General features: G+C 36.2%; 2 protein-coding genes across 3 annotated transcripts in view; one reads left to right on the plus strand and one right to left on the minus strand.

Moving 5' to 3' along the window:
- LOC143577907 (soluble inorganic pyrophosphatase 1-like) overlaps positions 1–12367 on the minus strand; it is an 83074-nt gene that overhangs the window by 21256 nt on the left and 49451 nt on the right. The gene's annotated exons all lie outside the window — the stretch shown is intronic.
- LOC143577129 (serine/threonine-protein kinase AFC1-like) lies at positions 1889–6249 on the plus strand. Of its 2 annotated transcripts, XM_077061060.1 has the most exons (11): positions 1889–2052; positions 2859–3030; positions 3171–3348; positions 3410–3458; positions 3547–3661; positions 3854–3945; positions 4154–4310; positions 4396–4460; positions 4518–4615; positions 5751–5856; positions 5963–6244. In XM_077061060.1, exons 1-11 carry the CDS (start codon positions 1942–1944, stop codon positions 6119–6121), a joined length of 1302 nt encoding a protein of 433 aa, XP_076917175.1. In that variant the 5' UTR covers positions 1889–1941; the 3' UTR covers positions 6122–6244. The 2 variants fall into 2 exon arrangements, with proteins under 2 accessions (XP_076917175.1, XP_076917169.1); XM_077061054.1 differs by lacking the exons at positions 1889–2052; positions 2859–3030; positions 3171–3348; positions 3547–3661 and having other exon boundaries at positions 3409–3458; positions 5963–6249.

Genomic DNA, 12367 nt, shown 5'->3' on the forward strand with positions numbered 1-12367 from the left:
TGAACCAACAATACACTGCATTGCACACAGGTCATTTAATTTAATGGTTTAAAGCAGTTTTATAAAATTTCTTACTTTTTATAGATCGTTTTGTTTCCGGATACATCTATTTTACGATGAAGCTTTATCTTTTTTATTAGTTAACCATAACAGTGACAAGTTCCATACAGTGGTTATTGATTTTTGTTATTGTTAGTTATGGGTTCGGTTTCGTTAACATTCGACTATAAGACACCCTTAATTATTCGTTAACTTTGTTTTGTTTATTGTTTAACTTTGTTTTCTCTTTATTTGTTGCTATAATAACTTTCTTTTTGTGTATTGTTATCACAAATTTTGCCTATTTATGAGGGGGGGAAATTATATAAGGGCTCTTTTTTTAAGTATTCTTTTGGGGCGTCCGTCTCGAAGATGGCCAGAAACAAAATCTAAGGACTAAAAATTCCGAATCCGTAGAAAATAATTTATGGCTCCCCCACTGAGTCATGAACAATAATTTTAAACATTACTTATTGGGCTCGAGTAAGCTTAAAACCTATAGAAACCAATTATTTATTTAATATAAAAACTATGCATTTACATGACAATTGCTAGGTTAAAACCCGAGATAATTAGTATAAAAACACTAAATGATATATATTATGTTAAAATTAACTATAAGCATACATAGAAATATTTATATATAAAATAGATAAACATAAATAAACTAGTATAACCATGATGCATGTAAAAATAAACATAAACTAGTAAGATATAATTATATGATATATATAAAAATAATTATCAATAAGTTGAACCCGAGTTAAATTTGAGCTTGAGAAACTGCCTATGAACCGAGTCGAGTTCTAAAACTGAAGCTTAAAATGAACCGAACTCAGACCCTCGTTCTCTCAATTAGGGCTGTAAACGAACCGAACGAACACGAATAAGACCTTATTCATGTTCATTCGTTAATGAAATAATTTTTTCGTGAACGGTTCACGAAAAGTTACCGAATGAGATTTTATGTTGGTGTTCGTTTATTAAGGAAATGAATGTGTTCACGAACGGTTCAGGAACACAAACGAGCACGAACATAAAATCGGCAAAGCCTAGAAATTGAGAACGATATATTCATCAACGTGAATAATAAAAGCATGTAAACAATTCAAACGAACACGAACAAGGGTATGTTAGTGTTCGTTCATTTAACTTTAAACGGAAGCGAATGCTTAATCGAATGAATATTTAAGTTTTTGTTCGTTTATTTAAAATTGAACACTTGTGTTCGTCTAACATAATTCAACAAAGATAAACGAATATAAATGAACACAACAAACATAAATTAACAAATACAAAACTTTTTAAGTAGATAACTTATCAAAAAAATATTTAATTATTTTCTATTAACACATAAACGAACATAAATAAACAAACATAAACGAACGTTCATGAACATAAATGAACGAACGGAACATGTGTTCATGTTCGTTCGTTTAATTAAACGAACATAAACTTTTTGTTCATGTTCGTTCGTTTATTAAATAAACGAACTTCCTGCCGAACGCTTCATGAAAAATTCACCGAACGTTCAGTTCGTTTACAAGCCTACCCTCAATTCCCAATTAATTAAACGAGTCAAGTACAAGCTTAAACGAGCCGGTCGAACTTATTCACACCCTAAATTAGTACATGCTCCAAATTACGAAAAAGAGAAAGGGAGTCTAGGTACTCACGCCACGTGCCACTAAAGCTCGCAGTCACGTGCCACACCTAACCACGGTCAAACCCTAACACCGGAGTTAACAGTCTAACCTAACCACGGTTACTTTCTGGCTCATCCTCCATTGTTACCTTTCTTCCTCAATTAAATCTAGGGTTCCTGAAATCATTCATAACACAATATGCACATCTCAACCCATACATGTTTCCAAGCCCTAGCTTTATAAATCGTGTTACGTGATGGAGACGCAACGGATCGTCGAGTTTCCTCACAGAAATATGGATAAACGACCGAGGAAACGGCCTCGATTGGCTTGGGACGTGCCTGATCATGTTCCTCACCCTCCGAAGGTTTAAATTCGTGTATTATTTTATATTTTTTAGCGAATTTGTTTAAATTGATTGAATATTAATTTGTTATTTAGGTATTTTGATTTAGGAATTAGAAATCACTTTTACCGTGTTAGGAGTTTTGAATTTCTGTGCTATCTGTGTTCATATTATTCATGATTTTTACTTATTTTGTTTGCAGAATGTTTGTTGTACACGGATTTTGTTAGTTTCTACCAGAATTATAAATTATACACTGGTGTATTATTTAACAGATTGTTAACCTGTTAAATTATATTGAAATCTATATATTTGGTAGAAACTAACACGATCCTTATATAGCAAACATTCTGTGAACAAAAGGTTAAAATCATGAAGGATATGAGCTCGGATGACACAAAGTCCTGATATTCTAGCAAGGCAAAAGCGATTGCTAAATTGATGTCCCTAAATGACAAATTGAAAATCAATTAATCTAGAGGAATTTGATAAAAACATAAAGAATCATACGATGATTTGATTTTCCTGTCTTGTCTTATTAATTTCACAAAATACATCTGGTATAGTCATACATGACATGGTTGATCATCCAACTTCATGAAACACTGTACAGAAGAAACATGAGGATGCTCAATCTTTTAAAAACTTATTATGATCAAATTCAAGGATATGGATCTGTTTGAATCAAGAATAATATAAACTTGTATATAATGTGGTTATGAGATATGCATGTCATATACAACACTTTGGTTCCATGTTATACATAATTTTACGAAACTTGATTGATATGATGTTAGTATTAGTTTTTAATGTTTGTTGTCACTCAGGTACATCCAGCTTTATACTGTGGGCAAGAATTTATAAATAGCGCAGTCCCGATTTTCTCATACTCTTCAATATATTACAAAGGGATACCTCACAATGGTTCTCCTCCATGGAGACCCGATGATAAAGAAGGCCATTATACATTTGTAGTAGGAGAGAATATAACTCCTAGATGTAAGAAACCGCAGCTCCATGAGAAGTGCTTTATATATTTTAATTAAAAAACAAGCCTAGAGGACTAAAATCGATCATGAAAGTTGTATTGGGATTGACATCACAACATTTGTTAATGATGTTTTATTTCTCAATTGCAGATAGAATATTGAGCAAAATGGGTGAAGGTACTTTTGGGCAAGTTTTGGAGTGTTTAGACAATGAAAAGAAAGAGCCTGTAGCAGTTAAAGTTATCCGTTCAATAAACAAGTATCGTGAAGCTGCCATGATTGAAATTGATGTTTTGCAGAAGCTTGCAAGACACGATGTTGGCTCACGGTAGGTTTCGGTTCTTTCAAACGTTTTGGTTGTAGAAATTAAAATAATTTTATTTTTGCAGTTGTGTGCAAATACGGAATTGGTTTGACTATCGTAATCATATATGTATTGTAAGTATTCATTGAAATTTAAATTTAGCAATTGGTGTTGACGTCGCCACGTCATCGTCATGCTTGAGATTTAAAAACTTCTTAACAGGTTTTTGAGAAGCTTGGTTCAAGTTTATATGATTTTCTTCGCAAAAACAACTACCGTCCATTTCCCATTGATCTTGTTCGCGAGTTTGGCAGACAACTTTTGGAATCTGTAGCATGTGTGTGCAAAAAACTTGTACCATTATGGTTTTCTTCAATTTCTTTTTATGTAAATTTTGCATGCAAAATGTGTCTTTCTGGTTAAGTAATGTTATTATTAGTCATGTTATCTTTGTGTGTATCACTAATGCTGTTGTCATCGTTGTTTTTTCTTCTGGTTTTTTAATATCTGCTGCTTGTTTTTATTGCAGTTATGCATGATCTACGCCTTATACATACCGATTTAAAACCAGAAAATATTCTCCTGGTTTCATCAGAGTATATCAAGGTGCCAGATTACAAGGTATGATGTAGTTCATGCTCATGTAAAATTTTTGATTTAATATGTTATTTTCTATTGTTTCTCTATCGCACAAATTACAGTTTTTTATTTTTTTTTATTAATTTTTTTTTGAGGAAATGTTGGTATTTATATCATTAAATTTGTTAATTTTGTGGATTGAACAAAACTTTTGTTGGCTATTGTTTTTATCTGCTGTTATGTAATGAAGTTTCTCTCAAGATCTGGAAAAGACAGTTCTTACTTCAAGAATTTACCAAAAACGAGTGCTATCAAGCTAATTGATTTCGGGAGTACGGCATTTGAACATCAGGATCACAGTTATGTTGTATCAACACGTCATTACCGGGCCCCAGAGGTTATATTGGGTAAGTGTCGTCTACCCTATTATCCTGTGGCGTCAACAAGTAATATCATTTATGTTATTTGAGCTTCGTGTTTTGTTATAAACAGGCCTTGGATGGAGTTATCCATGTGATTTGTGGAGTATCGGTTGCATACTTGTTGAACTTTGCTCTGTAAGTATTTTTATTTTATTTATAAATAAATAATTAAATTAACCTCTTTGCAATTAGGGTGAGGCTTTGTTTCAAACTCATGAAAACTTGGAACACCTTGCCATGATGGAGAGAGTTTTAGGGCCGCTTCCTCAACATATGATTATGAGAGCCGAGTAAGATATTCTGAAACTTTTATATATTATATCTAGAGGTGGCAGTGTCTACCTGTTTACTCATAAGCGGGTCAACCTGGGTTGTTTTTTCTTTCTTTCTTTTTTTTTTTAAATTTTATCTCAAAACAATTCAAATAAAAATGACAAATTGGAAATAAATAATCTCATCTTTTGTGTATTGGCCGATGTCCAACTTTTCGACTATTTTTCTCTCAGTGGACCTCCATGAAAAAACACTTAACGTCGTTATGTTTTTTTTTCGGAATTTCGAACCAATGTTATAGGGCTTTTGATCGGAAAAAGGATATAAGTTTACTGATGTAAATTTATCTTGAAACGGTGATTCAAGTGGCTTGATTTTTATTAATTGAAATTTCAAACACCCGAATTGAAACACTGTTTCGTCATTTGGATCACCGTTTTGAGATAATTTTTACATCAGTTGACTCGTATCCTTCTTCCACTCAAAAGCCCTAAAACAACGTGAAATGTTTTTAACGGAGGTCCATTGAGAGCAACGTGAAATGTTTTTAACGGAGGTCCATTGAGAGCAAACTAGTCGAAAGGTTGGGCCATTGGCAGTGTGGGATTATTATCGGCCAATACACAAAAAGTGGGATAATTTATTCCAATTTGCCAATAAAAAAATGAGTAAATCACAGTTTTCTTTCTTTAGGTTTATAGTAAATTTAAAAGACTTGTCTTTAAACCAATGTTGTAAAAGTCGCTAGGCGGTCGACTGGGAAGTTGCGAGTACTCGGGAGTAGTCGGGGATTACTCGGAAAATACCTAAGGAGTACTTGGCCGAGGCGGGGAGTACTCGATCTAGGCGGGGAGTACTCGGCCGCCTACTCGGGAGTTTTACAACATTGCTTTAAACTAAGGAAATTACAGAAATAATCCTGTATGTTTAGATGCTATCACGCTTTTCATCTTTTGGCTAACGGACGTTAGATTGAAGGTTAGTCTGGACATGTGCAATGCATCTTATTACGTCTAGTTTAAAGAACATTTCAAAACGTTTGAAAATCACAGAACTTGTAATAGAAGTTTAAAAAAAAATGGACAAAAAAGTGTGTGCGTCTATTAATAACATATGCCCTCTTTTCCTAATGTTAACATAAATTTTTGTCAGCCGTCGATCTGAAAAGTATTTCAGAAAGGGTGCACGGTTAGTTTGGCCTGAGGGTGCAACTTCAAGAGAAAGTATTAGGGCGGTGTGGAAACTTCCACGCCTGCAGGTAATTAGCATTTTAATCCTTTTACTTTTATTGTTGCAGTACATGGGTCCACAGAAGCATTTAAATATATTGTATGCTTTTTCGAAACAATTTGTTTTGAATGCAGAATCTGGTGATGCAGCATGTGGATCACTCTGCTGGGGCTCTGATTGACCTCTTGCAGGGGCTCTTGCGGTTCGACCCATCAGAGCGGCTTAAAGCCCGGGAAGCTATAAGGCATCCTTTCTTCACAGGAGATATTAGACGGTATGGGTACTCTCTGTAATCGGAAAATTCTATGTTAATAGAAAAGTCTTGATTTTTTTCATAGAAATCGAAGCTTTTAATGATGGTTTTACTGTTACACCTACAAAAATGATCCGAGAATTGTGTCTGTGTTTGAATGTTGGATGTATAGTTTGAATGGTTTTGTTTTGGTATTTTGTCTCAGGTTCAAAGAGATTTAAATTCCAACTTCAAAAATTGAAAATATAAATTTAGATACGGGTGCATAAATGTCTTATATTGGCAAGAATGCTAGAAAATAAAGAAACTATCATAAGAACCAAATAATTTTTTAAGCGAATTTTGGTATGTTAAAAACTCAAAATTTGAATGAACACAAAGGTTAATAAACTTCACTTATGTGGTTAAAGTTAGTGATCTTCATAGTGAGACTTTGTGCACTCGCACACACCACTATAGGGTCAGGTTATTGGGCACTATTAATGAGGCTTTAGCCTGGTCACGAACACTAATGGGTAATTGTGAGAATGGAGTAAATGCTTTGAATGGAGGAATGGACGCTATTGTCTCACCCACCAGTCCACCACAACAGGGTCAAGTGATTCAGCAGGGGAGCTGCAACCACAACACACGGTGTTAGACAAATTAAACTCATGTAGTTTCATTCGCACTAGATGTCAGGTTGCCTCTTTAACTGGGAAGAAAGTGGATTGATCTTTTGAAGTTGATATGCACGTATCACCTAGTTGGTCGGATGTCCAAGCGCTTATAGAAAATAAATTAAAAAAAATAAATAAAATTAAAGATGTATAAGCATCACAGCACTTGTCGTATGCAGCGTGTATAGAGGTGGGAAGGGAACTAAATTGTCCTACACTTTCAAAGTACTTGTCAAGAATTTTCGTTGGGACACAAGTATGCATTTAAATCCAACATAACTTTGTGGACTTTGAATAAGAACATGAACCAACGTTTTTATAGTGGTTTTATATGTACTCTAATTCCACATGAACCAGCTGGCTTTTGATGACGATGGGGCCTTCCTTGCTGGGTCCTCCTGGCACTCGCGGGAAGCGCACCTCAGCTTCCTTCCATTCGCATGGTTCTGTCGTTCGTCTTTTTCTTCCTCTGATGTTGCCATGAACCATGTGGATGCTGATGTCAACGGGCTTTCATCCATTGCCTTTATACCGGTTATCATTCCTTCCTCCATTCTTGATTGATGCCACAAGGTGTGCAAGTCTTCCATCCTTTACGAATGTTTCAACAACATCCTTCAAGGATGTACACTCCTCTGTACTGTGACCCTTTGTCCCGTGGAAGTCACAGAATTTGCTCTGATCCGCATTAGGTCGTTGTCGGATCATTGTAGCTTTTGGCCATGGGAGTTTTTCGGTGGCAAATATCTCCGTGACGCTTTTGGTGAGTGGCGTCCACCGGTGTTTTCGGCTTGAAGGGTGCGTGTTATCCCTTCCGCCAACAAGAGGGCGAGAGCTGGATGAGGTGTCAAAGTTTATCCTTGACTGCCAAATACCTAGCTTCCTTTTCTTGTTCTGCCGGGCGATCCGAACATTGTTTTCTCTGGTCCTCTGGGTGTAGAGATGTGTACTCTGGGAAATATCCCTACCCAGTTGCTTCTCTGTCTCGGCAAAGCGCTTGGCCGCCGTCATGATTGCATCCCATGTGGATGGCATGCCATCCTTACCCGTCAATGTGCGGATAAGCTCTGGGTATTCGGCACCCTGATTGAAAGCGGCGCGAACAAGATCTTCACTTATGTTGCCCAGACTCAGCTTTTTGGAGTTGAAGCGAGTGATGAAGTCTAGTAAAGATCCATCCTCCTCTCTGACGCAGTTGAGGATCGTCCACTGTTCTTCAGTATATTTCCTCTGTTGACTGAAGTGTTGGCTGAACTTGTGTTGAAAGTCCGTCCAATCATAGATGTGGTGGACCGGTAAATGATCAAACCACGCCCTGGCCGCTCCAACCAGCGTCATTTGGAACATATAACACCACGTGGGTTCCGTCCAGTTACTGACGGTTGCCCCCGCTATGAATCTGTTCAAGTGATCATCTGGGTCGGATATACCATCATAAGTGCCGATGTTGGACATCTGTTTGGCACTCCTCGAGGCAATTACTTCCGCAATGTCCCTTGCAAACTTGGATGTTCCCGCATTTGCAGCAGTTGGTCTAAAGGTTTTGGAGAAGTCGCGTGGGTTTCCCCCCGCGTTCCTTGGTTTGAAGGTTTCTCCGAAATTCCTTCTTGGTTGGAAGTCCGTTTCTTTACGCTTCCCTTTCGCCCTATGGCGAGGGTTTGCGTCAGTGTCGGATTCCTCCCGACCATCGTCCGAATACTCGCACTCACTGTTCATGTTGAGATGTTGTCGAGTGCTCCCGAACTCGTCAGCCTGTTGGAGTGAACGCAAGCGTTCATCCAACTCAGCTTGGAATTCCTTTTGACGTGCTTCGGCCCACGCCTTAACTTGATCGAGTGTTTGGCGAGGGAGCCTCGTCTGTTTCTCCAACTGGGCATCAGTGAACCCTAGTGAAATATTGTTTACTGCACTTGCCCCGGCTTGGGTACCCGGGGTAGTGTTTGTAAAATTTGTGTAACCGCCGGTATTCCCCCCAGTAGCTGGGGTTGTTGTTATCGGGGTTTCTTGGTCACTTACTGGCCTTGGGACCGGAGTAACGTTAACCATTTTTTCAGAAGTTTTGAAAAAACTGAATTAGTTCTAGCTTTTATGCACAGATGGCGCCAATGAAGAAACACTAAGTGACCCCGGGCAGATTACGGATAATCTGGGGGTTAAGTAATGTTTCCCACGAGGGTTAGGTCCGACAAATAAGGATGTTCTTCAGATGACCTGCAAAACAGACACCGTGAGCTCGTCACTGAGAAGGGGGGGTTCCTCCTTGTGACCACCCTCCGGCGTGAGAATCAGACTAGATTGCTCTGAATATAAGTGTATATTGAGAGGAATAGCTAGTGAAGGTCAAATACCAGATCCTCTTACCGTTCCAAGGTGTTGGAGTATTTATAGCCGAATGTAGGTTTTCAAGCAGGTACAACCAGCTGTAGAATATTCCTGTTCTACCAACTATGGGCTACGCACGTGCCATGCTGGTTGGTGGGTAGGCAGCGGCTGATAGTGACCAGGCCGGCTGTGTACTATTCCTTTTCCACCAACTGCAGGCTATGTGCGTGCCACGACAAGGGTTGGTGAGTACGCAGCGGCTAATAGTGACAAACAGGACTAGAGCATGCTCCTCGTACTGTTTGTCGGTGAGCTGTCACCCTGTGATTGGTTCATGGGCTGCTTTGGTCAGATCTTGTCTATTTTGTCCATACCTTGGCAGGTATAGTACAAAAGATCTTCCAGAAGCATACAGACTGGCTCATTTGGGCGGGAGTATTCCCGTCTTGCTCATTCCTTCAGGTGACACTGAATTATTGAGTGCCTTGTGCGTGTAGCCTTGCTATTAGTGCGGGTAGCCTTCCCTGATGGCTTGTATCCGCAGCTGCAGGGACAGGCGGGATACTTCACCATTGGGAGGCTTTCCCTGCGAGAACAGCTGGCGTACTGCGTGTAAGGTCTTCATCTCTGAGCATGGTGGGTCCTACGGAACCAGTTGGTCCTTGCGCAAACGTCCCTCTTCAAGGTGAGTCTTGCGGGTCCAACTGGGCTCTGCTGGGACCTACCTCTTCAGGAACATATACTATTTATTAAAATTGAAAACTGATTTTCTTATATGGAAATATACCAAAATACTTAAAAAAGAAAAGGATTCTATGAAACAGATTAAAAGAAAATATAACATGGTGAATAGGTAACTAATCATATCAACTAATAAATAAAAACAAAAATGTTGTTATATTAAATAATAAAGTTTAAAGTGACAATTTATGTAAAGTTTTGGAAAAAGAAATCACGGGTCGTGGCCATTGCCTAATGCCCCAGATTGCTAATCGTGATTTGTTAAAGGGTCGCCATCAGTGGCGTGGGAAGGGAAATAAAATTTAATATTACAAATCATGATTAACTTTTTAATCATTCATGATTACTATGTATTAAATATAAACTAATGGTTAGCGAGAAAACTTTGAAAGCCAATTTCATAACGGACTGAAACTTAGGTTTATTGTTTTCACTGGTCAGTTTGGTTAGGCGGTCAAACCCGTTTGCTGACAGAGAGAGGTAAGCGCTAAAGCATCTAACAATGTTCAAAGGTGTTGATTTGTTCATGAATCATGTTCAACTGATTAGCTCATTGTAGCCTAGTCCAATAACTTGTTGGTAATTTTAATGTTATCAAGTAATTTTGTTTAACTAAGATTTATTTAACGTCAAAGAGAATTAAACATAAACATTTATACGGGTTAGATGATGGTGAAATACACACTCATTGGTGGCTATTCTAACTTCATGCACCAATGAACCCAAGGTTCAAGGGACATTGACGTCTTGACAAAGGTTTAGAGAGACAAAGCCCCTATCGGGGGTCTCACCGTGCATTCAGCGAGGCATCCACAATGAAAAACTTTATGATATATTATTGAAACTAGAATATACAATACACGGGTGGTTAAAAAAATACAATAAAAAATTTAGATTTAATAATATACGTAATAACATAACTTGTTGTCTCAAAAGCATATTAACAATATTTATGTCTAAAAATATGTTTAATACAACATATTTTTATCTTATGGAAGAATGATTTTATTTTAATAGTATAAATAGGTAAATTAAAATTAAATAGCTATTAGGTGTAAATTATAATTTTGAAAATTGTTGAAGTTGAATCCTATGTGGATAGCTTAATTAAAAGCCACATAAAAACTATGTATTACTTTAATACAGTAGTTAGATGTTACCAGAAGTTACTTGCGTTTGCATGACCGATAGGAATTGTTTGGCTATTTGGGTAGTTGACTTAATAGTAAAGGTTTTTGTCTTTTGATGGAAAGTAATAGGTTTAATATTTAAGGTTTGATTTATTTTATAAAAGTCAATAAAAATAAGAAGTGTGAGAAGTCAAGGTTGATTGACATGTGTTAAGTGGGGACCAAAGGTAAAAGAGTATAAAAGTAATAGCATATATTTTCTCTTTCCACATGCAAGTCACATGTCAATTCCCCTATCATTTTAAAACGTCCGTAATTTTTTCATGCAACATTATTTTTTTTTTAAATTTCACCGTAGTAACAAGCGCTTTTTTATCTTTAATATGAGTATGACTTTGTTATATAAAAATTAAAAAAAAAATTACGTCATTGTGTCTTTGTGTCTTTTCGTTATCGTGTCTTTCTGTTTGTCATTGTGTTTTTTTGGTCATTATGTCTTTCAAATCATCATTGTGTTTTTTTAATGCTAATAATGCGGTTGTGTAATAGTAATACGTAAATATAATGATAAAATAACAACAAAGTATCAAATACATAAAACACAATGATGAATACATATTACACAATTACATGAAACATAAAACACAATAGCGAATACATATAACATAGTGACCTGAAACGTAGAACACAATGGTGAATACATATAACACAATGACCTGAAACATAAAGCACAATGAAAACTACACATTACGCAATGACATGAACGTAATACACAATGACTAAAACACAATGATAAATAGAAAGACAAATGATGAGCACAAAGACACAATGGAAAACAAAAAGACACGGTGACGTAATCTTTGTTTTAATTATTATCTTTAATATGCGTATCAATTGATAACACAATGACCAAAATCTATAACACAATGCATATAAAACTTAATTAAAAATCATAATGAACAACTAATAACACAATATAAAAAACCCACTATTTTTTTTTATTTTTATATAACAATATGATACTCATATTAAAGATTAAAAAACGCTTGTTATTATGGTGAAATTTTTTTAAAAAAATAATGTTGCATGAAAAAGTTGTGGACGTTTTAAAATGATAGAGGAATTAACATGTGTCTTGCATATGGAAAGAGAAGGTCAACAAAAGTGAGTTATTACCTTATTGTCATTCTTATCAATTTATTTTTTTAAATTAATCTCCATCATTTAAATCTAAGATCATTTAGATTCATTCTCACCCTTTTTATTTTTGTTGTCTTTTATATTTTAACTTTAACATAGAGTTAATTTAAAAAAAGAATAAAGTATTTTAATTTATAATGAAAAATAAAATGCTGCCAGAATTGACCACCATTCCTCTTTGAAGAATGCAAATTTACATAACAATAAAACATGAAAAAACATATTAAAATAAAA

Source organism: Bidens hawaiensis, unplaced genomic scaffold (genome assembly GCF_021521415.1).
Source record: "Bidens hawaiensis isolate Kalapana, Puna unplaced genomic scaffold, B.hawaiensis_p1.1 tig00001461_1, whole genome shotgun sequence".
Taxonomy (NCBI): domain Eukaryota; kingdom Viridiplantae; phylum Streptophyta; class Magnoliopsida; order Asterales; family Asteraceae; genus Bidens; species Bidens hawaiensis.

Coding starts and splice junctions, on each gene's coding strand:
- LOC143577129 (XM_077061060.1), top strand. CDS start 1,942: ATGGAGACGCAACGGATCGTCGAGTTTCCTCACAGAAATATGGATAAA. Junction 2,053..2,858: donor ATGTTCCTCACCCTCCGAAG/GTTTAAATTCGT, acceptor GTTGTCACTCAG/GTACATCCAGCTTTATACTG. Junction 3,946..4,153: donor TCAAGGTGCCAGATTACAAG/GTATGATGTAGT, acceptor TATGTAATGAAG/TTTCTCTCAAGATCTGGAAA.